Genomic DNA, 27,523 nt, shown 5'->3' on the forward strand with positions numbered 1-27,523 from the left:
GAACTAGTGGTTGGGGCGCCACCCGCGGCGCCACTTGAGAGGAAGTTGTTTGTATGTTTTTATTTTTAAAAAAATATATGTAGTCCTCACCTCCATCTAGAAAAGTATTTAAAAGAAATCCTCACCGCCATCTAAAAAAAGAAGTAAAAAAGAAAAGAAAAAATCACCAACGCAGCCTACCAGCGAGTGCAACTTTACGTAACCCTCCATTTAAAAAAAATATGTGGGGTCATCACCTCCATGTAAAAATAAAAATATATTTTAAAAAATTCCTTACCTTCATATAAAAATAATATTCCAAAAGATTTTTCATCGCGGCCAACCCGCTTGCGTCATGTGGTGTATCTGGTTGGCCACCCTTCACGCGTAGCTTACTGGGTTTAATTTGCTATCCAATGATGTATACTACATTCGTCAATTTGAATTTTGGCGATGAACTAGTGATGTACTATACTATAAAAAAAACTATGAACAAATAAATGGCAGAGTAGTTACACAGCATAATTTTTTTTTTGGAAAAGGAGCTACACAGCATTGATGATAAGAAAATAGAGTAGAATGTTGATTCAAAAAAAAAGGACACAATGTTTTTCTTTTGTTGTCACCGTGAGTCGGGAGGCAGTGGTGCCAGTGCCACTGCCACACCATGGCTCGCCGCGTCTGAGACCGGCGCAGCTGGCGTACTCCCACCTCCTTCTCCGCATGCCCCCCCTACCCGTCCTCTCCTGTTCTCCCTAGTGTGCACGCCACCTGTTCGATTGTTGGTCCGTCCTGCTCCCTCGACGACTCAGCAAGTGCTGCGCTTGCGCCGCATCACGCTGACTGCCCTCCTTCCCATTTAGGATCTGCTCCACCTTGGCGGCTCACCAGGTCTTTGGTTCTAGGAGCTTTCGAGCGGGTGCCCTCGAGGTGCTCGTCCCAAGGTCTGGTGCCATCCTCACGGGACAAGCCGCTAAGCTTCCTGGTGGTGCCGTGGGCCCTGAGCTGAGCTAGTTTGCGCACAGCGGCTGGGTGAGCCTGGTTCATGCCCTCGCCGTCAGCACCGGCCTCGGGGCGCAAGTTCGGCTGCCTCTACTCCGCCAATGCTGCATCGTGACATGCCTCCCTGGATCGCCGCTTCGCCTTGGACGTTTCTCCTTGGCGGTATGTTGCCCTGTCTCCTCTGGACCGAGCAACCTCTGTTTGTATTCAGGTTCTTGAAAATTGCCTCAGTTCATTCGACTTACTAATAGGCTGGTTTCACTCTGTAGTAGTAAATACACACCATAACCTTCACCTGGGAAAAATGTAGCATAGCACTCGAATTTCCCGCAGCAAACAAGAGCTAAGCTCAAAGAAAAATTAGGTGGTCCTGCAGTTGGCGACATGGTTACAGATTTGCAGCAGTCTTCACCAGGCAGTGCCCGCCTGTAAAACAATGTATTACGAAACAAAAGGAATCATAAACGGAAATGGATTCTCTCAAATAAAAAGCAAAAGGAAATGGATAGTAAAACATTATTTTCCCGGCGTGCTGCACCGACCACAGTTCTTACACAGTACTCCTACAAAAACCTGGCAATAAGTAACGGACCATAACAAGTAGTAAATCTGTAGCTTGCTCCCTGTACTCTTGATGTACTTCTCTGCACCCTGCACCTTTTAGCTACAGGACTGATGCCTATACCTCAAGTATCAATACAGTTAATTTTCTTTTTGTGTGTGCAAGTTTACCATCTTTACATGCATGGGTGTGGTTAGTTCATAGTTGGGCTTCAATCTTAGATATAACTGGAGTTTATTAGGTGTAGAAAACAACAACAAGTGGAAAGAAAAGTAGTTCACATATTGAACTTTATTTTGTAAAGGATGAACTATAGTACCTGGCTAATTCGAGCATATATACCTGGCTGTTCCACAATCATTCATGAGCAAAATATTATGATGCTGCCAACTGTCCGTTGTTCAAACCACTTCAGGGTCGAAACCAAGCAAATCAAATTGAAAAAGAATGAATATGGGCAATAGAAGCCCAAATACTGACTCCTTTTGCTGAAGAAAAGGGGCAAGAACACACACACGACAGCAATCAGGATACTTATTAATTAAGAGAGTTACAAGCACACGCAAAAACGTAAAAAAAAAACATAGAAGCAGACCATAACAGGGGTACTGCCAATATATTTCAGGGGAAAGAGTATACAGCCAAAGGGAAAAAAAACTTGGGTGATTCAGGTTTGGGGAAGGAATAAAGAGGAGGGACTAGTCGCATTGCCTTGCTCAACGCCTTCATCCCGTAGGGAGGGAGCTCAGCTTAAGCAGGTGAAGATGGTGTAAACTAAACTAGTATGCCCGATGGTCATCCCTGTTTCTCTCGTGTTTCTGGTACATTGCTCACCTACCACTTATATGTGTGCGGAGCTGCTGCCGGTTTCAGCCAGATGGGATGCAGGTTCGGTTTACATGTTTTCAGATATAAGCAATCTAAGCAAGGAAGGGTTCAATAATAAACATACAGAACAAGGGCTAGTTACTTTGAGGGGAGGAATCACATAACATATATTCCGTCCGTACGTACCGAAATATAGGACATCTTTTCAGTTTAAATTAAAATTTGAACTGCAAAAGCATCTTATAATTTGGTACAGAGATAGTAGTAGAAAGGTTGTGTGCATCACTCGATGCAGGGGCTGAGGGCATTACCCTCTTTTCAGAAGAAAAAGAAAGAACATATAGTATCACGTCAGCACTAGCATGTTACTACGAGTCAAAGTCTGAGACAAGTTTGAGTGCAGCGCACGCATCCTCCATATAAGATCACCCATTCACAAATGTAGTACTAAAAGTAGCAAAACACACCAAATCGCCAAATCCATCGGTATACGAGGTGACTTTGAATTTGAAATTCCGGGGTCTGCTTCGCCTTCACCCTGTGGGAGACATCATAATTCCGGTGTTCTTCCGGAGTTATGATGTCCTTCGGGCGGGACGAGCTGGTAAGCATCATGGTGGCGATCGCGCGCAGCGGCTGTGAGCTTGGATTGCGCCGTCGGCTCCCATCTTTGCCAGCCTCGGGGCGCAACTTTGGCCATGGTTTCATGTCCGTGTCAACTCTGCCAATGTTGTGTCGTGACTCGTGATGAGCTGCCTCCCAGGATCACCGCTATGTGCCGGGTGGCGGGCCACTTGAATTGTTCTAAAAACCCTGCATGCACCTATAAAAACAAATGTATTGCGAGATGTAAGGAATCATGCATTGCATGGTTAGTAAAGGAAAAAAAAATGCCTTGATATCTGTACGTACATGATCTACTTTGATGACACGAAGGCTGGGATGGTTTCGATGTTGGTCCACTGCACGCTTCATCACCTCATTCATCGACTCAAAGGAGAGAGCATTGGATGTTATTTCCACTTCCACTTTCTGAAGTGAAGGCAGGTTCCCCAACGTTGATGCAGCAAAGTCAGGATCAAAGTCAAAATTGGCATCAAAGTGAAGGAATTCCAGTGTGGGCATAGCGCCTCTTAGAAACTTGGCTGGTACAGACGTGCGAAAGTACCTCAACCTCGGGAATGCACCGGAACGACCAGTGATGCTGAGGACCACTTTCGACGGCAGCACCAGCTGCAGACTACTGAGCTCTGGCAAAGCACCAAGAATATCCAAATCCTGATCCTCCTTAGACTTGAGGCTCACAACTAAGTGTGAGAGCATTGGAACACGGGAGACGTGAACCCACGCCGGCAGCCGAGTGGATGGGATGCTTAGATGCAACTCACGGAGTTGTTGAGGCGGATCAAAGTTTCCCCAGTTGAGCTCGTCAACACGAGATGGTGGCCAAGGAAATCCCACAAGTCTTAGGACTTGGATTTTCTCTAGTTTTTTCAGAGACTGCACCAAAGCTCCCGCCTCGTTCACATCCAACTGGTTAATCCGAATCTCGAGCTCCCTCAGCTCTGTCAGTCTGCCCAACCCATCCACAAAGTCTGCCGACGTGTCAATCGCGCCCAGCCGCAGCTCTTCTAAGGATGTAAGTTTTCCCATCCCGTAAGGCATTGCTGTGTCTCCATCAGCTCGCAGGCACTTGAGCTGACTTATCTGAGTAACTTCCCAGGGCAATCCATGGACCCTGGTCCCCCTCAGGTCCAGTGTCTGCAAATAAATTAGCTCACCAATGTCTTCCGGTAGCTTCTTGATAAGTGTGTGATATAGTCCGAGGTACCTCAACAAAATTAACTTCCCCAGAGGAGAAAGATCGCCATCAAGCAATGTGCATTCTTCGATAGCAATGACACGCAAGAGCTTAAACCTTGAAAGTGATAGTTCCACACTAAAACGACACCCCGTGGTATTAAATGACCTCAGACTTCTCGAGCCAATGTTAGCCAGAGGGTCGCCGTTCTCCGTGGTCCACTTTTGGATACCTAACCTGCGAGCCTGCTTGCTTTCAATAAGAGAGTATTGACTGCTTCCATCCTCTATGGTAACAAAATTTTCTATAGCTGATAAGGAACAGATCATATCAAAAACCAAGTAATGGACACGGCAACCAACAATTGTCCCATAATCTGAGTCATCCTCCACTGGCATGACCACGCTGCTATCTATGAGTTCCTTGAAGTATCCATCTCCAATCTCAAATAACCCTCTTCCTGGTTCCTCAACAATTAAACCTTCGGCTGCCCACTTCCAGATCAAAGTTTCTTCCGTTATTAAATAGTCCTCCGGAAAAACCTGCAGATGCAATAAACATGCCCTCAGATGATAAGGCAGATTATAATAGCTAGACAATAGTATCCTCCGTGTTTCATCGACATCTCTATTGCCTCCAACTGCAGACCCAAAACTAACATTGGTGTGCACCTTAGAGCAATAGTTCCTTGGTTTCCTCGCAAACAAACTAGCCATTGTGATGATAGCTAATGGTACACCACCACATTTCTGTAAAAGCTTTTCAGGTACCTCCGGCACGACACGAGGGACATTGTCTTTGCCACCAAATAATCTTGTATTAAACAATTCTCCAGAGTGCGAATGAGAAAGTGCTTTTAGCTTGTAAACATCACCAGCATTGACAGCAACTTCCAAAAGCCTTGTGGTTATGACTACTCTACTTCCACATCGAGTATCTAAAGCATCCTTTATAAATTTCCATGACTTCACATCCCATATATCATCAATAACAATGAAGTACCTATACACAAAGCAGCACAAGAGCCATGAATTAGTAAATCTACCTAGAGCACAATATTTTTGTTCCGTCCTGTTTTGAGAAACATACGGGTTGTCCAATGAATAACTTTTAGAGCATCTAAAAAAACAGATTATAGATTTCTTGTCTGCGTGGTTGATATGCTTGTCTTTTATATATGGGTTAATTAGATAAATGACACTTCAATTATGCAGATTCAGATAAATGTTGCTACAAGTTCTCACTTTGGGAAAATGTAACTACAACTTTGCATCACACCAATATATGCCACTATCCAAAAATAATAATAATAACAATGCCCTTGTCTTCCTCTCCTTCATCGTGCCACGCCTGCTCCTTTGCTTCCGCTGGTGAGAGGCAGCAGATGAGTAGGTGTGAGCGGAGGAGCAGGTGTGGCATGATGGAGGAAGGGAGCAAGGATGAAGAAGACCAAGGAAGAAGACAAGGGCATTTTAATTTGAATTTTTTGCATAATGGCATCTATTGGTGTGATGCAAAGTTGTAGTTGCATTTTCCCCAAAGAGAAGTGGAAGTGACATTTTTCTGAATCTGCATAGCTGAAGTCGGATTCATCTAGGACGATGATTCTGACTATGTAGTCATCTGAGTTTACATTTCCATGGACTTGAATATAACAATGGGTGGACTATATTGGCTGGGTGCTGCAGATACTGAGAACACTCCTGATACTTTAAAAGAAAGGGTGGGCGTGGATAGTGTGGTGCGTACCTCTTGCTCCCAATTACTCTCCGGATTATATTTATAAGCAGCTTTGCATCGAACGTTGATCCAGTGAGACTCCTGTACTCCCGCTCGTCAATTTGAAGGAGGATGTCCATGAGAACTCTCTTCATGTTGGGATCCTGAGATACGGAAACGAAAACCGTATCATGAAGCACTTCTTTGGGAACTGCTTTGGCAATTGCTTTCGCAAGAGTTGTCTTGCCCGATCCTGCCATTCCAACTATGGAGACTATCTTCAGCTTGTTATTGTTGTTGTCCCAATCGTGTCCTTTCAGCTGCCTTATCACCTCTTCCACTTGAGCTTCGATGCCAATAACTTCTTCCGACTCTTGGAACAGATCCAACAGGGGAGGATCAACGTTATCTGTGGCTTTTGGATAAGCAGCAACAATCCGGTCATCAACCTTGTACTTCTCACGTCGGCTGGCCACACCTTTGACCTTTTCCCTGATCTCATTGATGACCTTTTCCCTGTTCTCATAGATGAAGTCAGTGTCGTTCACGAGGAAGAAGAACGGGGTCTTCTCGGACAAGCCTCTTATCTCTTCCCCTGTTAAGGAATCGATCATATCCTCCACATTATACGAGAGGTCTCTTACTTCCTTGGCCCAGATCATGACCACAGCATCCAGTTGAGCCTGTTCCCTCCTCGCCAAGTCATGGAGGACAGCTTGCATACCCTCCAGCTCCTTGTAGAGGGACTCGATGTTTTTTTTTATGTCCATCCGCAGATCGTACTTGTCATTGAGGAGCTCCAGGATCTTGGGGAGGAGGGAGCTAAAGGCACCCGTCACAAGGTTGGCTGATTGTGTGCGATGCTTCAGAGGAGTGGAAGCACCATCTTTTCTCACATATCTGTTAAGATCGAAGGGAAAATGTTGAAGAAATGGGCATGGTAAGGGCATACAAATATTAACCGAATGCAATGTTTGGCCTCTCAGAAAAATATTCTTATTTTTTTGTGGGTGGTCTCAGAAGAATATTCGTACCTGGTATTTACTAATGGCTTGTGCACGCGTTCCTCCAAATATTTGATCTTTTTATTGCGATATTCAATTTCATATGGGTTTTCAACTTCTTTTTCAGGAAAAAAAGATAGAACAGATGGCTGTTCCACCGATCTTTCCCTCTTCTTTTTCTGTCGGTCTCGAATCTGGTGTAGCTTTTCCTCCACTTCTTCAGCTATGCTACTCTTATTCCCACTGCCACAAGAAATCACATCAGACCATTGTGAACTGTTTATTGAAGAGTTCATGTGATTGCTTATGCGAGAGTATGATGCAGACTCGGCAGCTTTCATGCCGAATTTATCAACACCCCCGCCCCCACGTTTTTCTTCAGTCGCAGTTCTCTTATCATCCACACCATAGGAAATCATATCTACGAATTGTACTCTGCTTATAGGAGAATTCGTGTGATTGCTAACTGCGGTCACCAATTTAGACTCGGCATCGTTAATGTCCAATTCATCAGTACCCCAGGTCCCAAGTTTTACAGAGACCTCTGTAAGGCCTGTTAAGTGACAGAAGCCAGCAGTTCCAAAGGTATGTGGTTTCCATTTGCTTGAATTGAACCCTATCACGAGCTTTTGGACTCTGGGCATTGCTCCTTGTACAAAAAACAGGCATGGTTCAGCGCACATGAACTTGAAGTACGTGAGTGCTTGGAACCCCCCCTTGTCAATGACGATGCATCCTCCGGAAATTGTGTGGATATATAGGGTGAGAGCAGTGAGGGCAGGAACTGTCTGGATATACAGGCTGAGAGCAGTGAGGGCAGGCAGTCCTTTCAGGAGATCAATATCTTCCCTCAACAGCCTTCTAATTCCAATCTTTAGAATGCTGAGTTTGTTGAGCTCTTCAAACCACTTTGGGAGGCTGAAGAAGACGCAACAGCGCCACGACAACTCCATCCTGCGAAGAAGAAGGCCTGGAGGAGGAAACCCCATGCTGAAGCCATCCTCAGGAATATTTACACACGAGGAGCCTGAAGCAGCTGGTACCAGAGTTAGGGAATGACAGAAGGTGAGTTTCTCGAGAATCGAGCCTAGGAGTTGCACATTCTTTGCCAGTTTTTCTGCTGGCCCCACTGTAGACCATGTGAGCTGAAGATCCTGAAGATTGGTCAGCCGACCAAGATGTAATACATTCTCTTCTGAGTGACTGCCGATATCAAAATACCCCAGAGTGCGAAGAGATGTCATGTGGGCAGCTACACTGGGCAAAATATACTCGCTCCGAAGGCGGATGTGCAGTAATCTCTTCATATTAACAATATCTGATGGAACTTCAGATAAACTTGCATCAACTTGCAATGTCTCCAAGTGTTGCAGCCATTGAATCTTGTCTTTGTCTGGAAGCTTGACGGTGATATTACATTCAATCTCGAGATATTTGAGAAGAAAAAGCTCCCCCATTCCAGAGAGGTCAAAACTCTCGTTGTCTTCATCAGCCCAAATATGAAGAATCAAAACTCGCAGAAGTCCATAGTCTGTAATGGAAGGTACACACTCAACGAAACCCCAAAATATAAGTGATCGAACTTGGGATGTTACAATGCTTTCCGGTATGTATGCACTTTTTACCCCTCCAAACTGGACGGACAACCGGCGAACTTTGTCAGGAAGTGCTACAGTTGATTGAAAATAGTCCACAGTGATGACAAAATTCTCCTCCATGGATTTGTGCCTAATAAAATCCAGTACAATCTGGTGAACTGTACATGACAACACCTCGCCGTTAGTACTGGTGTCCACGGCTTGGACCATTCCTTTGCTGACAAGCTCATCAAAGTAACCCTCAGCAATTTCTTCTGTGTCTCGCCCTTCCACGGCATTGAGAAAACCTTCAGCGACCCACTGCTTCACCAACACATCCTTCTTGATCACGTAGCCCTGTTGATACATGTTCAGATATAGCAAGCATGTCCTCAAACGAGGTGGAAGACTGTTGTACATAAGGCTGACAAGATCTTTCATCCCTTCGGAAGTGGACGACAAAGAATCTTGTATGTGTTTCCACTTTTCCCTTGCGATGTTTGATTCGCTTGCCAGCAGACTAGCTATACTTACAATTGCTAATGGCAAACAACCACATTTCCTGATAATCTTGTACGAATCTTCTTTGATATCTGTTGGACATGCATCTTCAGAGCCAAACACTCTACCAAAGAATAAGTTTCTAGACTGGTGATCATTAAGAGGTGCCATCTTATATATATGGTCTGAGTCATAACTGCAGCATGCCAATGCTACATCATCAAGTTGTGTGGTTGTTATTATTCTGCTGCAATAATCACCACGTGGAAAAGCACGGCTAATAATATTCCATACTGATGCGGTCCATAAATCATCAATTACAATGAAGTACCTACATAATTTTGGATGTTAGATGGGCTTAAAACAAATTAATAAATACCTCTGTGAAGGGGAAATATATATTGCAAATAATTAAATATGATACCTATTATTTTCAAACATAATGTGCTAAATTTCAGCACATGCCCCTATCACTGTTAATATCTATGTGTTGCTTATTAAAGGTGCATGACATGTGAACCAGAAAAAAAGGAAATTCATGCCAGAGAACCATAACCAGTAGAATTTTCATGGCCACATAATATGTACCCCTTTCATTTATTTATTACTTTGCATATTAGTTTTGGCTTAAGTCAAACTTTAGCCGTCGGCGGTGGGGAGAGCCTCGTGTGCGGCGGAGGGGCTCGAGCGTGTGGAGGTGCACAGCGCCGCCGTTTCCCATCCAATCCTGCGAGGCAGGTGGCCGGCAGGCTGCGTCCCTTCGAGGGGATGCGCCGTTGACGAGAACCGGCACCACGCTGGCGAGAGGGGTCTCGCCTATTCTAATGTCGTGAGCGTTTTTGTTTGGCTTTTATCTGTTCTTCCTTGTTTTCCTCAAAAAAAAAAATCTGTTCTTCCTTGTGGTGAAGGTGAGCGTGGCTTGCTGTTGTTCGTCAACCACTCCGTCTCCATTCCCTGACAGACTCTTTTTGGTTCCTGTGAGTGACTTGCTGACGTGGGCGCGTGTCTTTCTGTCCAGCTGAAGCTGCTGGCCGCCAAGGATTTGATCGCGGCCAACTTGAATGGGGCTTCTGACCCGTTTGCAGTCATCACCTGTGGCGAACATAAGCGTTTCAGGTGTCTTTCTTGTACACCCCCTTCTGCATTTCTCTCCTGAATACGAGCCAGCATAGTCTGATGTAACTCATCCACATTACAACCTGAAAAATATTTATGTGGGAAAACAATGGTGGCACGGATCCATGGAAACAGTTTACAAATGAAAATTCCTTCCAATAATTCTAAGTTGTTATCAGAAAAGTTGCCATGGCAAGAAATTTTAGATAGAGACAATAATTCAAAGTTGTTACCAAAAAGTTGCCATGGCAAATTGTAGAGAGACAAATAATTCTGAGTTTTTATCAAAACGTTGTCATGGCAACTTTGTAGAGTGAAAAAAAAGTTCTAAGTTGTTACCAAAAAGTTGCCATGGCAAATTGTAGAGAGACAAATAATTCTGAGTTTTTATCAAAAAGTTGTCATGGCAACTTTGTAGAATGAAAAAAAAAATCTTAGTTGTTCTCAAAAAGTTGCCATCGCAGATTGTAGAGAGACAAATAATTCTATGTTTTTATCAAAAAGTTGCCATGGCAAGTTAAGATGTTTAAAAACATGGCAAACCTGCCATGGCAACTAAAATCATATTTGTCTATAGCTATGTTTTTTCCCACGTCAACTAAATGCATTTTTTGCCATTGTTCGTTGTGTCTTTTTGCCATGTCCATCCGAAGAATGTTTGTCATGGCCTTTACAAATTAGTTTGAGAACACGGCAAGTTTGTTCTTTCAAATTTGTTTTGCCATGGGAAAAAGTTTTGATCCCTTGAAATTTGCTTTGCCATGGTGATTACATGTATGGCATCATTACAATTGCCCATTTTCTTCAAAATTTTCTATATGTTTACAGAGAACATTTTTTATTTTCACCACATTGTTGCCACGATGGCAAATTTCGTATTGTAAACTTCACTTTTTTTTTGCCATCTTGTATCCAGGTTGTATCTATATGTATGTAAACTTCACGACAACTCTTTTGTAGTGTAAACTTCGGAGTGATGCCAACCTTTTGTAGTGTAAAGATGCAGATTGCCATGACTTTCTTCCTTTTTTTTCCGCCATTTTTGGAAAACATAAACTTGAACATGGCAGTTTTTTTTTCAAAGAATGGCAAAAGATCATGGCAATTTTGTCGTGCAAAGACCAGTGTTTATTAGACACATAAAAACTGGGTTTTACTAGGCGTAACTTAATTTGGGCTTTAATTTTTGTTTTCTTTTTCACAGGAAAAAGGCCTGTAGGGGCCCGGTCAGTGGAGCGTTCGGGCATTCCCTATTTGGCGCTGCAGGCGCCGGTTAAAGGGCAATTTTCCTAACCGGCGCCTGCAGCCGCATTAACTGGGCCAGCTCATTTATTTTTCTCTTTCCTTGTTAAAATCTCCAAAAAAATGGGTTAAAGGGCAATTTTCCTAACCGGCGCCTGCAGCCGCATTAACTGGGCCAGCCCATTTATTTTTATCTTTCCCTGTTAAAAACTCCAAAAAAAATGGTGCGCGCAGGGATTCAAACTCAGAACCCCTTCGTTCAGAGAGAAGGGTACTAACCATCTTGGTTATTGGGCGAGAAGTGCTAAGGTTCTTGTTTTACCTCTTTCTCTTAGTGCGCGAGTGGCCTAGTTTGGTTTTTTTCACCCGGTTTTCTAGGCTGGGTTCCGGGGATTTTATTTTACCCGGTTTTCTTCCGTTTTCTATGTTTTCTTTTTCTGTTTTGCTTTCTCTTTTTTGTTTTCTTTCTGTGTTTTCTCGTTTCTCCCTATTTTCCCCAAAATTACTGAACTTTTCTAAAATTACATAATATGTTTTCAAGTGTGATGAACTTTTTAAAAATTGATTAACTATTTTCAAATGCGATAAACTTTTTTCAATTTCGATGAACTTTTTTGTTAGATCGATGAACTTTTTTTGAATTCGATGAATTTTTTAAAAATTGACGAACTCTTTTTCATTTTGATGAACTCTGTTCAAATTAGATGAATTTTTTTAAATGTGATGAAACTTTTTTTCAAATCGGTGAACTTTTTTTCATTTTTTGGTGAACTATTTTCAAAATCAATGAACTTTTTCTTATTTTGAGTGAACTATTTCTAAAAATCGATGATTTTTTTTTCAAATTCGATGAACACCTTTTTCAGATTCGATGAACTTTCTTCAAATTTCATGAACTTTTTTCGAAATTGATAATTTTTTTTCATATTCAATGAACATTTTTTCAAATTCGATCAGATTTTTTTGAATTTTTTGAATTTTTTTCAGTTTTGTGAACTATTTTAAAATTTGTGAACTTGTTTTTAAAGATTTTGGTAAACATTTTTCAAATCTTTATGAACAATTTTTTATTATTGATGAACTTTTTCCAGAATCATTGAACTTTTCTTGAATAGGGCAAGGTATTTTTGCATGTTTAGAAACTTTTTCCGAAATCTGTGAAGTTTCGGTTTTTTAACGGAAATCATATAACAACGGCTCTAATAGGTTTTGAGAGCAACTCTAGCAGACCCCGCAAAACGCCCAGCCCGCAAAAATTCCGGCGAGTATGCGGGCTCGGTCCAATTTTCCGGCCAGAACAAAGCCTGCATACTCGCCCAGCCTGCAATTTTTTTTGCCGCAGCCCGCAAACCGCACGCCCCGAGCAGTATAACTGCGGTTCCGCGACCCTTTTGCGGGTCCAAACCCTATCCCCCGCCGCCGCGAGCCATCCGATTCCCCTTTCCCCTCTCCTAATTTCTCGCCGCCGGCGACCACCCGCACCGCCTCCAGCCGCCATGTGGGGGCGAATATGGAGCTCCGGACGTGGCTCCGGCAGCAGATCCGGCCGTGAGCGTGACCCGGAGTGCGAGCGGCGCGTTCGATCGGACAACGCGAGGAAGCGCGGCGCCTGGAGGTGGACCAACCACGGGATGTTGCCGCCGGCGAGCTTCAACCGTCGCGAGACGGAGGAGTACGACCGCCGGCGCGCATCCTTCTCCTCCACGAGGTCCTACGCCGGATCCTCCTCGTCCTCCGGCGCGGGCTTCCTCCCCGTGAAGAGGGAGTGGTCCGACGACGAGGAGGAGCCGGAGCCGCCGACGCCGTTCGCCTTCGTCCCAGTGAAGGAGGAGCCCAAGGAGCCCGCTCCGCTCGGCCGCCGCGGAGTCATCGGGCCTGAGGATTACGTCGTGGACTTCGACGCCGTCGCCGTCGTCGTAGTCGAGCGGAGCGTGCACGAGGAGGAGGAGCGCCGGCACCACGCCGAGGAGTTCGAAGCCCTCGAGTGGCGGCAGGCGGTCGCCGACAACGTCGCCGCCAACGAGAAGGCTGAGGAGTGCGTTGCATCCGCGCGGAGCAGGCGGCGAAATACGTCGACCTGTGCAGCTCCGGCGAGGAGGATTGAGCGTCCGGCTCCTCCACGGCGTCGTCCATTTGCCGCGACCTCGCCGCTGTCGGATCCGACCCCTCTATTACTAGTTTAACGTAGTATGTAGTATAACTATGCTTGTAGTTTGTTGATCATGTGATGAACTATGTAGTATGTGATGAACTATGTTTGTGCAATTTCTCCGGTGAAAGTGTTTTTTCAAATTATGCAGGTTTTGATACGGGTTCTGTTCGGCATTGCATGTTTTCGACCTGCAAACGCGATCTTCGTGAAACCACAAACGCGTTTTGCAGGTTGAATTTTTGCGGGGTCTACTAGAGCTGCTCTAGAAGTTTAGCGCTGTACCTAATTGCTTGCAACTGCATGTCTGGGTGGTTAGCCGAACACTGTAGGATGTGTTAGTCGTGTGTTCGATTTGCCGTGGCAGCGCTATTTTCTGGATAGTTTTGGCGGTTTTTTTGTGTGGTGCCCCTTCGTGGGCCAGCCCATCCCACGATGTAGCAAGCGCCGCATCTCCGCCTACAGCGCGGACTAGGAGCTCCCAGCGTTCGTGCTGGGGGCCTTTTCCTCCCGAACTATTGGGTTCGGTTGATCTCCCTTCGATAGCGAACAAGTTGTTTGGTCTTGGGTTTTCCCACACCGAACGTCAGCGCCATATCGGGGTCCTAAAAAAAGAAGGGACTATATAGATTATAGACATTACATGATTACTTGTGAGTAGCCCGATAGGTATATATATATATTGTAACACAGCAAAACGAAATTTGATTGGGGATTTGTGAGAAAGCAGGCACACAAAGGCCGGTTGCTGCTAGCCTCCCATGCCGCCAGCCACTCCGGCCTAGGCGCCCACCCAAATCGGCGGTCGTCTCTTTGGCCCAGTTGAAAATCTCTCCCCCATGCCCCCCTTTTGCGGGTGAGCTCATGAGCTCAGGTGGATGGATTACAGCCTTTCCCCTACCGGTTTTGTGAGTCTGCGCACCCTCCTCGCGTCCTACCGTCAGGTGCTTTGCTGTGAAGCCCTCGTGTTCTCTGAGGTCCACTTGCCCCAATTCACCTTCCCACCTACCCTCCTCCTGCGCTCCGATCCGAGGTCCGAGGTCCACTGCGTGAACAAATGAGGCTGAGCACGGGGAAGCCCCTTGGGAGGTCGCTCGTTGCTACACTCACATCGTCGTCGCGGCACGGCTCCTGGAGGCCCAACCCCTCCTCAACAAGGGCCACCCTTGATCCGAGTGTCGTTGTGACATCTGTTGTTGATGTTGAAGGTTGTACAGCCACCCGGCATGCACCTGCACCCTCCCATGCTCACCCACTTCCTCCTCTTCACGGGACTCAAGGCTTCTTTGGATCCCCTGCATGTTGTTTTGTTGCCCGACGCCACTATTGCGGGCCCCGCCACGAGTAACCTCCTGGTAGTGGCCGATTTTGCTGTTTTCACGCTTTTAAAAAACTTCAGCCAAATCTGACCCTTGTTCATAATATTTTTGGGATTTGGCCCTTTTTTACTACGATCGGCCTAGGCGGTAAGTATACCGTACCGCCACGGTCAATTGCGGTAGGATTTAACTACGTCGTCATGTCCGTTTGGCATGGAAAAAAACCCAACCGTCAAGGCCTTTGGCGGTAGGTTGTGTAACCCTACCGCCATGGGCGTTGGTGGTAGGATATTGCCTGTTGCAAGATGCATGCGAGCGAGCATTGATCTCCCTGACATTGCCTGCCCCTAGCATGATGCTTAGTCATATGCACACTATGCCACTTTCTCTTTCTCAACTTTTCTCAAATGGTATGGGCAGGCAAACAGGGTGCTGCAAACACAATAGTAATGCACTACAAGTACATTGACAGGATGGGTGTCTGTGCCCATCAAAGCCTCTGCACTGGCAGAGTGGCAGGGCCATGCCAAGGGACATGCACTCGCATCTCTCTCCCATTCTTTGTCGGTGCCTTTGGACTGGTGGTGATGTTCCGGGGACGTGGTACCCATCATAGGTGCTCGGTTCTTCGAAAGAAAGTCCTGCCTGATTTCGATCGGGGCTAGTGGAAAATGGTGCCTTAGGGTGCAATTTTCCTTGTTGAAGGCATCACTACGGGGATCCGACACCATTGTCTCCTGGTGAAAACCTTTGGTGATGGTGGTGCCGGCGACATCATTACTTTGTTAGAAGCATTGCTATGGAGCCAAATCTTGTGATGGAGCATCGGGTTAGTGGTGGTTGGTTTTCCGGAGGCGGGCAGTGATGTGGTGAGCGTGGAGTCTTTGGTGGTGCATCCGGCTGGGTCTTTGTCGCTTGGCCGACGTTGGGACAACAGGAGCACCCTTCACATGCAAGGAGCGTTAGGCAAGCTATGTCAGTCAACCTTGCGAGATCGAATCAGCAAATGTTCGCCTTCTTTCGGACATTTCGTTCGTCTCCGATGTCGTCGAGTTTCGCGGATATGCTTGTGGCAGCTCGTATCGATACAACGGTTTTCGTGTGCACTTTGGTAGCAGTTGAGGCGCTCGAGTGCCCGGCCGGGTGTGTTTGTGGGGTGTTGGCCTATGTTCTGTGGTGCTTTAGGCCTACTCTAGCTAGGTGTTGTTGATGTTTCCGTCTGGTTTTCCTCAATAAACTGAGCATCCCTTTTTCGTTTCTTTTCTTTTAGCACTCGCCTTTTTTGGTGCATTCCTCTTTGGGGTGTTCTTGTGATACTTTTTTTATCAATAAATTTGACAGCTCTCCTGCCAACATTTGAAAAGGAAAAAAAATCTTTGTCCACACACATGCGTGCATGCTCAAGCACACACTTAAATAATTGATGGACTACACCTACAGCGCTGGCTAGAAATCAGTGTTATTCTCTGCCATATACGTTTATTACTAGCTCTCTCTCTCACACTTAAACAATTGCTTTGCTCTGCAATGAGCCCAGCTCATGCATGTTCCCTCATCGACCGCCGAGTTAGCTAGGCAGGGTAGAGGCAGCAGCCACATAATTACAGGGCATAGGCAACCAAATTGCATGCATCACCCATGGTAGTAGGATAACACAGCCTACCGCCAAAAGCACTGGCGGTAAGGTATTTTTCACATCAAGCGGATGAGATGCTGCAGTTAAATCTTACTGTCATCGACCACAGCGATAGATTGTGTTATCCTACCACCAAAGACGATGGCGGTAGGAAAAAAGGTCATATCCTGAATTTTTTTCAAACTGGGTCAGATCTTGCTTAAGTTTAGGAAAAGAATCAAAACAGCAAATTCGGCCCCTCGTGGACTATTGTGTCCATGCGCGTGTGCATGCCGACCACAACACTCCCAGGATGGTCAGGTGCTCCCCTGATCCCTCACGCCCACCCTTGACTGCGCATGGGAGCCAAGTGCCATTCAGCACGACCAGTGCGGATCCTGCCCCTCCCGTGCACCAAGAGCCAATCAGGAGCCCATGTAGGGATCCCTCCCCTTCGGGCGATGAGCCGTTGATCAGGACCATCTGATAGTCGATAACAGCCTGGTCGGCTCATTCTCTTGGTACCGCTGCTACCTACCCCGTCTCCCCGACGTCGCAGGAAGGGTGGTGCTCCTCGATTTGAAGGCTGAAGCCCCACTGGAGCGACCGGATTGCCAAGGCTGACCGCGGCTTTAAACTTTGAGATGAAAGTGTAGCGTGTTCCATAGCTACTGTCAATTGTCACAATCCTTCAATTATTGTGTTCAGTATGCATTATATACTACTGTTGGTGCAAAACTTCTCTTCGGTTTTAGAGGGTGCTTTTGTTCCCTGTATTCTTGAAAATAAGTGAAATTCTTTTACGCAAATCGTGCTATACAACAAGAATCTTAAATAATAATACAGATTTGCTAATTCCCATTTTGATGAGAGTGAACAAAGACTCATCTAACACCTATACCATTTGATTAATTAAACGGAAAAGAAAAAGAAAAATCACATACGAATCTTCACGTAAAATCAAATGGTATAGGCATGCATTAGACGTGACTTGGTTAATTCTCATATAGGTGGGACTAGCCACATGCATAATAATAATCAAGTGTCCCATAAAAACACAATCTAAATAATTTGTTGTAGGAGAACGCACAGTCTATGCTTATTTGAACAGTGCTGAAGATTAATTACCTTTTGCCTTGCAGATGTTTTCTGATAGCATCAATAAGGTCCGGTACATCAGGAAAGCCAATGAGCAGTGGTGCCTTTACCTGTGAGAGCATGCTAGTGAGAAACCTCCTCATATCTGGGTTCCGTGAGACGATTACGAAAGCCCGACACTGAAATTTCCCTCCATGCCTGTGATACATGCCTCTGGCAGCTGTTGTCTTTCCAACACCTGCAGATTAAGAAAAAAGAAGAGAAAATTTTAATATAGTATATTCTACGGAGGGAGCAGGAAAAGACATGATATCCTAGGTGAAAACAGATTGACTGTACCTGCACATCCGTTTATAGGTATCACCTTGAGACCTGTCTTGTTGTCGTCGTCTAAAGCCAGCAGCTCGAGAAGCTTGTTTGGCAGCTCCACAGCACCAACTGTGCTACGGGCAATGCCCGTGTCAACATCGACACACATGGGAGCTGGCAGCTCTGGAGACATTTGGGAGGTGAGGCGGCTGACTCCGACTTCCCCACTGTCAGTGTCAGCTGGTTCGATGACTTTGAGAGGAAACCACTTGAAACGTTCACGTCTTTCCTTCGCATCCTTCACCCGAGCAAGTAATTCTGAAAAATCGAGATGAGCGCTGGCTCTGACGACCTCGTCCAGGTGATCCTCCGCGTCATAACAAAGTTCTCGAGCTATCTTCATCCACCACCGATTGGTGAAGCTAGCCTCCTCGTCTTCTGACATATTCTTTAGGGAGATGCATAAATCCTTGAGACCATCATTGAGAAGGCGGATATCATCCGCGCTGAGCAGAGCTAGCGCGAGACTCTGTCGGGGAGCCATGAGCGCATGGAGTCTCCGGAGGAGGGGTCCCATGGGCCCCAGCATGACAGTAATAGGAACTTGCATCGCTGCCTCAAGGGAAGTAGCATCAGGATCATCCATCGCTGGCCCAGAGGACGTGGAGGCATCTTGAATCTTTACCATCTCTGCTGAGAGAGGCAAGAAAATTAATATACCAAAACATCCATCTCCACGTGAAGTAAAAACAAAAGATTACACATGATCTTTTAGAACTAGGATATACACATGGATTACACATGTTGTCTGCTTCTATAAACGCATAACCATATACCTACTCAACCAAACCTAATTGAGATACAAGCTGACGACGTATACGTCATATATGTGTACGGCATCATGAGCGTGTCATCCTGATTATATTTTTAACAGAGAATAAACATTACCAAAGAAACCTCAATTTTGACGAGTACGGCGATGATCCCATTAGAACAAACTCAGACCACTGAATTCGAGTATTGGCATTGCTGTTTATAGCTTCCAATTTCATTCATCATTAAATTGATAAGACAACCTGCATATTGTGCGTAGCCTTGCGCCATTGTACGAACACTGTTTTCTCTACTTAATTAATACAATTTTTTTAAATGATAAGACAATGTATCAGACTATTAGCGACACACTGACCCTCCCGGGATCGAACAAAGAAGATATCAAAAAAGCAAAATGAGTGAATCTACACTCTACAATATGTCTATATACATCCGTATGGAGTATATTTCTACAAGATCCGCTTCCGTGCACCCCCAACATGTCAAGCATCGAACTCGACCAAAAATTACGCTAATTATTTGGTAGGTTGTGATTGCTTCCAGCAAACGAACACAAAAAATAAGGATCCGGCTTGCCTGCTCCCTCCCCATGCTCCCATCCGTGCTCCCACTTCATCCTACGACTGTCTTTTTACCTTTTTTCTTTCTAATCTAATCATCTCCCCCCCTGATTTTAAGGCGGTGGGGCCGGGCCTTATTTTCTTCCAATCAAATCAAGCCACGTATGCGGGAGCACAGATGGGCACACGCGCGGGGAGCAGACAAGTCTCGTCTAAAAAATAATGCTTCCCACTAATTACATTCCGATTTTTTTTTGCGGGACAGATTTGCTTCCGATAAATAAACAAATAAAAATAATTCCTTCTGGATGTTTTTTCTTTGCAACGAAAACGTGCCAGTTATTTCTTTATGGCAGCATCTGCAATGAAAACATATTATTTAGAAAATTCTGCTTCCAAAATTAAGGTACTTCAAAAATTCGTTGCAGATGTATATATTATCAACTAAAAAAACAAGTGTATATATTCTCGATTGAAACTAGGACATCTATACTGAAACATTGGGTTGTAGACAACATGTAATTCCCTGAAGCAGCAGACAGTAATGGTGGATGTATACCTATTAGGCCCTGTTTGTTTGGGCTTTTACTTCTGCTTTTACAGTTTTTTCACTTTGACCAAAAGTCATAAAAGCTCTGAAATAGGTTACACAATAAACAATGAAGACATAAGCAACAAGGCATCATAATTTTCTTCCAAATTTTTTTACTCCGAACAAATACATCATAATTTCCTTCCAAAGAATTTTTTCTTCCAATATATATTGGACTTTGCCACCATACAACAAGACATAAACAACGAAGCACAACAGGCCGAAGCCCCTACTAGAACATGAGCCCCGTCCAAAGACGGATGTCTTCAAGGAGTAGTGTCGATTAGATCAGAGCAACAATGATGAGGTCTGACCAATGTAGCTGGGGTGTGGTGGCTAGCCTGGGCCATAGGAACCAAATGGAGACAAAAACTTCCACACACTGGCATCACCATGGAAGACATGCATGCCAAGTTTTGTTGCTTTCTGACATTACATGCACTTTCTAGGGTTTTCCAACTTAAAAGACCCAAAAATATTGCCTGCACGTGACGCAACATGCGTTTGATGTCCGAATTCATTCAACTTACGCTGGCAAAATTTGGTGTCATTCCATGCACGACACGGCCTACACCATGTTCAACCCGGATCGTTCAGGTTTGTCTATATGGCAAGTCTCAAATCAGTTTCTTTTTCAGGTCCATAAAATGGAATCAATTTTTTTCACACACTGGCATCACCATAGAAGGCATGCATGCCAAGTTTCAGTGCTTTCTGACATTCTATGCATTTTCTATGGTTTCCTCGTGAAAAAGGCAGGCATGAACGCCTACTATGGTCATGTTCACTTGCATACTGTGTCGGAATTCATTCAAACCATGCATGGATGGCATTATGGTCATATCCACTTGCTTGCAAAGTTGGGTTCATTTGAAGATGTCCAAAATCAGACCATGTACAACAAAGGGTGTTCGGGTAGGGCCAGAAGGGACCGTTTGTAATCACATTGTTTTTCGACATCCGTGAAATGGCCCTGAAAATTTTTCACCAACTTCTATGACCAATTCAAGGCCTCATGCCAAATTATTTGGATTTTGACAAGTTTTGTATTTTCTGCAGTTTTCTCGGAGAAAAAGGGTCGATAAATGGCTAGACGTGTCACAACATGCAAATGGCATCGAAAGTCGCTCAAACCTGGCATAGATGCCTTGTATGTCCGTGTGAAGCTGTTGCAAGAAGTTGGGATCATTTATCCATAGTCCAAAAAATACCAATTTTAGGAGTGTGCTAGACGGGTGCATCCGTGAGCATGTAGTATTTTTTTCTAATTCCAATGCCTATGTTATTTGCAATTTCCGTCATATCAATTAGCATGACCTTTTCTTATGTCCAAACAATTTCTTGAAATTTTTCAACAATTTTAGAAATTTAAATTTTATGTTGTACACGAACAGCAAACAATATAAATTTCCTAAAAACCATTATCAAATTTTTGAAATGCAAACATTTCTTATATTTGTGATTTTGTTTTCGAAAACAGGAACATTTTTCCAAATTCCAGAACATTATTCAAAATTGTAAAACAATATTTGAAAACAACAATATTTTTTGATATTCCAAAAATATTTCAATTTTTTAAACAAGTTTGAAAAAGAATAATAAACTTGAAAAAAATAGAAAAATGAATTAATGACAAAAAAATAAAAATAAAAATTAAAAAAATACAGAATATATGCTCAGGCCTTGGTTCAACTAGGCGACGACCTCGCTCACGCCAGGTTCCTGTTGGGCCAACCCAACCGTTTGCGGATTTAAAAAAGTTCATCAATTTTGAAAACAAATGTTCACGAATTTGAAAAAAAGGAATTGCAGGCTTTGACAAATGTTTGTAAAAGTTAAAAAGGGTTCATTGATTCAAAAAAAATCACGGATTTTAAAACAAAGTTCAAGAATTTAAGAAAATATTCATGATTTTGTAAAGTTCACGGATTTAAGAAAAATGTTGATGTTTTAAAAATAGTTTACAAATTTTAATAAAGAAAATCGAATGAAAAAGAGAGAAAAAGAAAAAAAAGAAGGAAAATGAGACAAACAAAAACCAAGAAAATGAAACCACAACATTTTTCCAAAGATGTTCGGAAATTGTTCATGTTTCAAAAAGAAATCAAATTTTTAAAAATGTTTGCTGAAATTTCGTTAAGAAATTCAGAACTATTCCGCATAGAAATATTTTTCACATTTTTTGGCAATAAAAGTTTCAATTTTTCGAGAAAATATTTCATATATATTAGCGCTAAAAAAACGCTCTTTGTGTCTTCTTATAGATTTCGTGCTATAATGTACCACAAATATTGGGGTGGTTAAGTGGCTACCTGCACTTGCCTTTAAGTGGGAGGTCCTGAGTTCAAAAATCCTCATAGGCTTTCTTTTTCTCAGTATTTTTACGACATTTACACTGAACATGGTAGGGCTTAATGGGCCGGCCCAGTCCCAGGAGAAGCAGAGAAGTTTATTTCTACTAGAACAGACAGAACACAGGCAGTGTACACTCACGCACACATATCCACCGGAGATGTTGCTCACGTAGTGCTACTTTGCAATGGAGCTAGATGGCTTGAGTTGATTACATCGGAGGAGCACGGCTCCTTATACAGAGGTCACACATTTGTACTGCTAGCTATCTCTAAACTAGAATCTACCACACAATTTACCGTTTGCTTTGACTACTACCTTAGCTAGTCGACCAAAGGGCATTTCGAAAGCTGACCTGCAAATGTCTGTTGTTATGTCTGAACGTGGTCCGCGGACATAATGCCGGAGGGAGCCATTGAATCCTATTCACAAAGTAATCCGTTTGGAAGGAGAGAAAGTAGATGGGACTATGCATGTGGTAGGATATTTATGGTTTGGTGTTCCGGTTGGGAGGAGAGGGGGACCATGCATATGCGATTGCGAGAAGAGAGAGAAGAGGGGGACCATGCATGTGATTGGTCAAGTACATGTCCGGATTCCGGCAACGCCCCCAACCCCCCCCCCCCCCCCCCCCCGCGGGCCTCACGTTTGTCTTTAGGATACCGGAATCCTTACATCCGGACTGCTAAGAAGACATATACAGATCCCCATTGGATGACCAAAATGATTTGGACATATAATGAAGGTTCGAGGATCCGCTTTGGAGATGTGCTAATTGCCTCCCGGATCGCTTCCGAGCGACCCCGGAGGCACCGCCGCCACCACCCAACAAAGCCAGTTTAGCCAGTAAATCCCTCCGCCGCCGGCGGACAGTGGCGGCGGGGCGCCCCCATTGTACGCAATCTCCCCGGATCTAGCCTCTCCTCCAACCTCGACCCCTTGCTCAGCCCTTTAGCCACTGGCTAGGTTCCAGCGTTGGTGGATGCTCCAGCGACTTTCCTTGCCTGCAGGTAGTGGAGGCTCCGGTTGCTCGGCTACTGCCTCACGCGGTGCACGCCATTTCCCAGTTGCCGGTGCTTGGAGGATTGTCGGGGCGCTACATGCTCGGATCCGACACATCAGAAGACAGTCTCTGCTTGTGTGCATCTTCATATGCAGCAGTGGAAGGTTGGGTGTGCGGGCTGGTCTCCAGCCAGATTCGATCCGATTTGGCGATGGGACCTTGGTGTGCGCCGGGCTCTCCACGGGATGTGATCCGCGGCGGCGAGGTGTTGGCATTTCACGGAGGCGGTGGCCGGCCAGCTGCAATACGGTCTAGTACCAGGGGCGGTGTCAGGGGTCTTCTTAGATATTCGGTTGAATACCCAAGATTTTAACAAACCATTGAAATTTTATATAAAACAAGCAATTTTTTTTGCAAAATGAATACCCTCCTTCAAAATAAATACCCACCCTCTAGAACCTGGCGCCGCCACTGTCTAGCATGGTCCATGCCTGGTGGTGGTGATTCAGATCCGGTCGGTCAAATGATGGTGCTTGCAAAGTATTGCGGTGACTTACTACGACTCCACGACGGTAGTGTTCATCGAAAGGTCGGAAGGGGTCATCACTCCTCATCTGGTGGTTGACTTCGGTGGTGAGATTCAAATTATATACGACGGCTTGACGCAGAGAGAGGGTTGCACATTGGCGGCGGTCACATCATATCTAGCTGTTGGGATCATAGAAAAGTGGTGGCCACAACACATGAGAGACTTCGATGATGGTGCTACCTGAGCATCCGGTCTCGAGCTCCGGGACGAAAGCTTAGGTCAGACCCGAGTGGTTATACCTGACAATGGTGATTTTTTTTATGTGGTTACCTTGTTGAAGGTATTGCTCGGGTATGTTCGGACACTGTTCAAAATATCACGGATTTATCATCTGATTTATTATCTGATTCACGGATTTATCATCTGATTTGTCACTTATCGGTGGGTGACCGCTATGATTATATCTTATCTCTGCCATTTATCATTTAGACCGATTTCCCGCTTTGACAAGCGATTAATCGAGAATCTAGCGATTAATCGGGTCTGGCCCCTGTGATCAGAAACGCCAAACGCAGGGCCCCCCTTCAGAAGCCTCCACGCATCACACTTCATCCCCTGTTCGATAAGACATGTGTTAGTGTTGTCCTATTTTATGTTTCATTGACTCATTGTTTGACATGTAATATGTAGTTATGTATTGATGTAGTGTTATCTCATTTAGAGGCTTAGAGCATACTGATGGTTGTTTTCATTTTTACGTTATTAGTGCTTTGAACCCGGGAATTGCAAGCAAGAACTAGCTGATTAATAGTCGATCGATAAAATCTATCAATCATCTAATTTTTTATTAATCTGTAATCCCCGGCCAACCGAAATGCTAACGATAAGCGATATTCGAAACATTGGTTTGGACTGACTCTTCCGGTTGAAAACATAGATTTTGGCCATGTGCTTGGATCCGGTGACGGCGGTGCCTAAGTATCGTTGTATTCTTGAAGGCATTACTGTTGAAGAACCTCGTAGTCCATGTAGTGTCATGAGATGTTGGTGTGCATATGGTCTTTGTTGTACTTTATTGGTGACAGATCTGATCGATTTGGGGTTTCTGTTTTCTTTATTTCCCGCCTTCGCATAGATTTGGTCTTATATGAATTTGCTGGTTGTTGGCGCATTTTCACGTGTGTATGAGTTGGTGGTTGTGTACATCTTAACTATGCAGAGGCCGGATATGTGCTCATTATGTTAGATATCTTGTGGATGTTCCATTTTAAGTTAATAAAATCCACACTTGTCAAAAGAACTACACTAGTAAGATACTGCACTGGTAAGGCACGCAAGTGCAGCCATCTGCCTTTTGTACTTCTACGCTAAGTAAATATTCAAGTCCATCCAGAGGAGACAGGGGTGGAGCCCACACAGACCAACTGCAATAAATAAACTCTACCATAGCTTTTACGAAAAGAAAATCCAAATCCACACACTATCTAGTTGAATTTTTTTAGCCGGTGGAAGAAAATCTCTCCGTGTATGTGTGCCAAGGAGTGTACAAAGCGTTGATTCTTAACTTTCCATACAGAAGAAACTGAGTAGTTGCATAATTTAACTAAAAATTATGTTTGCAACTTGATGAGAGTACAACTGATTATTACCCGACAAGTTTAAAATAGCAACTCCGCACTTGGCTGGTGGCTGAATGGAGCACCGCCCGCACCAGCCTAGGCGGGGCAGGAGGAGGAGCAGGAGGAGCAACGGTACCTGTGGATCTAGTGCCGCAGGATGCTGTCACCACGCTCCGTCTTGACGCTGCCGCTTCCGCCCAGCCCGCATCGGCCTACGGGAGGTGGCTCGAGAGCAGGGGGCTGGTGAGGTCGACCCGACGTTGCAGGACGAGGGGCAAGCCAAGGTGGCTCGGAGAAGAAAGGTGAGGATCTATCGGTGCTGGATTTTGGAGATAAGCCGGGAAAGAGGGGAGAGATTTTATTTGCTTTTATTTAATATATGGAGGAAGAGGCGAGGATTGAGCGATGGGTAAGGGTTGAGGAGAGCCTATAGTTCTCGATCTCAAAAAGAAAAGTTAAACGATCCGAGCCAGGCGACCTGCTAGCGAGGTGTTCCTGTCCACGGCACATGGGTTGTAAGAGCATCTCTGGTATCTGCAGATCCCGCAAACCGGTCAATCCGGCAAAATAAATGCCGGTTTGCGGGACGGAGGTATTTAGCCGGCCCGAATAGATCCTGTAAATTTGACCGTTCTGATATTTTTGTTTTTTGGGATCCTGAATCCGCAGACTCATTTCCTTCATATCTACGAGATTTCGCTCTTTTTCGCCGGCTCCCCTTTACGTTGGCGCAAACGCATTTCCGCCCGCTTCTGTTCACGTCTACACGCCCCGCACCCGCACATTCGCGGGACAGAGTGGAACCGCTGGCTGATGCTTCAGCCGGAGGGTAAGGGTGGCCAAGCTGCACAGATCAGGTTTGGTTTTTGGGTAGGGGGACGATGGTGGCCTGGGACCGGGTAAGACACCTGTTGCGTACGCTAGCGTCGCCTCGGTGGTGGCCTTCATGGGATCCAAGCGGCGGCAGCCTCATGTGTTCTACTTCACCTCCTATATGGCGGCGAGCGCGAACATGTTGGCCGCCGCCTCGTCGATTTCCGTGTAGCCAGCTTCTTTGTCTGCCGGCAGGGCGCGGTTACATGCGCGTTGACGGTGGATGGCGCGGTCCCAGGCATGGGAGGCGCGGTACGACACGGCGGCATCCACGATAGCCACGATGCCCATGCCGCCATGCCCCCCCCTCCCCCCCCCCCCCGCACGGGGCAACTCGCCTCTCCTCGGCGAGCTAAACCATGCGCCGGGTTGAAGCTTCAGCCTCCACGAGCTAGTCTGCAGTGCCCTAGAGCGTCGATAGAGGTGGAACAGACAGTTGCTTGGCTCATGAGCGGCGGGCTCGATGGCCCACCCAGCCAGCTTTTATGTCGAAGAACTCTTTTTCCTGCTCACCGGATGCCATGGAGAAAATTGTTCAAGGAGGAAATGAGGAGCGAAGGAGTGGTGTGGTTCCTGCCCAGCGTCTGGCATCGTTTAAATAGCGGACGGACGCGAGGAGCCAACCAGCGTTGTGTTTAGTGTCGGCCGGCTCGCGAAAGGACGTGTGGCCGGAGTAGGTTTCTTGGCACACGCGCGGTTTAATGGAGGAAGGCGGGCAGTCTACAGCCGTTTGGATGCGGCGAGAAGGCATGTTCTGCTGGGCGTGCAGCGGGCGGCTCCCTCGGATGGCGTGCCACTTCAATGGCGGAGGTAGTAAGAGGCCGCGTCCGCTTTGGGCCGGTTTCAATGTGAAGCGGCAGCTCTGCAGCGGCATGAATGCGGACAGCTGACGCCGGGCGGGAACGCACGCGGGCGAGGTGAGAGGTTTTTTGTGGGTCAGGGCAGTCAGACACGGTTATGACAGCGGTCCGGACGCCCGTAAAACCCCCACATTTGTCTTCGGTTTGACGAGAAAATGACTTTCAGACCGTCCAACAGACAGATAAAGCCCGCGTTGAATGACACAACATGTCCGGACCGTGTGGCCCGGATGTATACGGGTGGTTTGAGTGTGCGTGCTTGAGATGCCCTAAGGATGAGAAAATTCCTCCCCCTAAGCTCTAGTATATTGGAGTCTTGCATGCTAGTGCTTGGCAGTCCATAGGCATCGCATCACCCTTGCCCCGCGGCCGCGGGCAGTCCTCGACGGCAAGTGGCTCCATCTTGCGGATTTGCGTTGTCTCGCGGGTCACGTACGGTTCTCTTGTTTCGCTGCGGCTGACGACGACACGCGACACCAT

At 45.5% G+C, this 27,523-nt stretch overlaps 1 protein-coding gene across 6 annotated transcripts; it reads right to left on the reverse strand.

Annotated features, from left to right (window-relative positions):
- Positions 1 to 2,710: 2,710 nt before the first annotated feature.
- LOC123191220 (disease resistance protein RGA5) lies at positions 2,711 to 26,267 on the reverse strand. 6 transcript variants are annotated; one of them, XR_006496768.1, is made up of 8 exons: positions 25,447 to 26,264; positions 17,852 to 18,511; positions 17,543 to 17,750; positions 6,926 to 9,304; positions 5,922 to 6,791; positions 3,540 to 5,174; positions 3,284 to 3,403; positions 2,711 to 3,194 (listed from the first exon to the last, which is right to left on the reverse strand). XR_006496768.1 is itself a non-coding variant. In XM_044604037.1 (8 exons), exons 2-8 carry the CDS (start codon positions 18,507 to 18,509, stop codon positions 3,087 to 3,089), a joined length of 5,886 nt encoding a protein of 1,961 aa, XP_044459972.1. In that variant the 5' UTR covers positions 18,510 to 18,511; positions 25,447 to 26,266; the 3' UTR covers positions 2,711 to 3,086. The 6 variants fall into 6 exon arrangements, 5 of the variants coding, with proteins under 5 accessions (XP_044459972.1, XP_044459971.1, XP_044459970.1 ...); XM_044604037.1 differs by having other exon boundaries at positions 3,284 to 4,714; positions 4,943 to 5,174; positions 25,447 to 26,266; XM_044604036.1 differs by having other exon boundaries at positions 3,284 to 4,714; positions 4,844 to 5,174.
- Between the last annotated feature and the right edge of the window lie 1,256 nt (positions 26,268 to 27,523).

The sequence above is a fragment of the Triticum aestivum genome, chromosome 2A, assembly GCF_018294505.1.
Source record: "Triticum aestivum cultivar Chinese Spring chromosome 2A, IWGSC CS RefSeq v2.1, whole genome shotgun sequence".
NCBI classification, from domain to species: Eukaryota; Viridiplantae; Streptophyta; class Magnoliopsida; order Poales; family Poaceae; genus Triticum; species Triticum aestivum.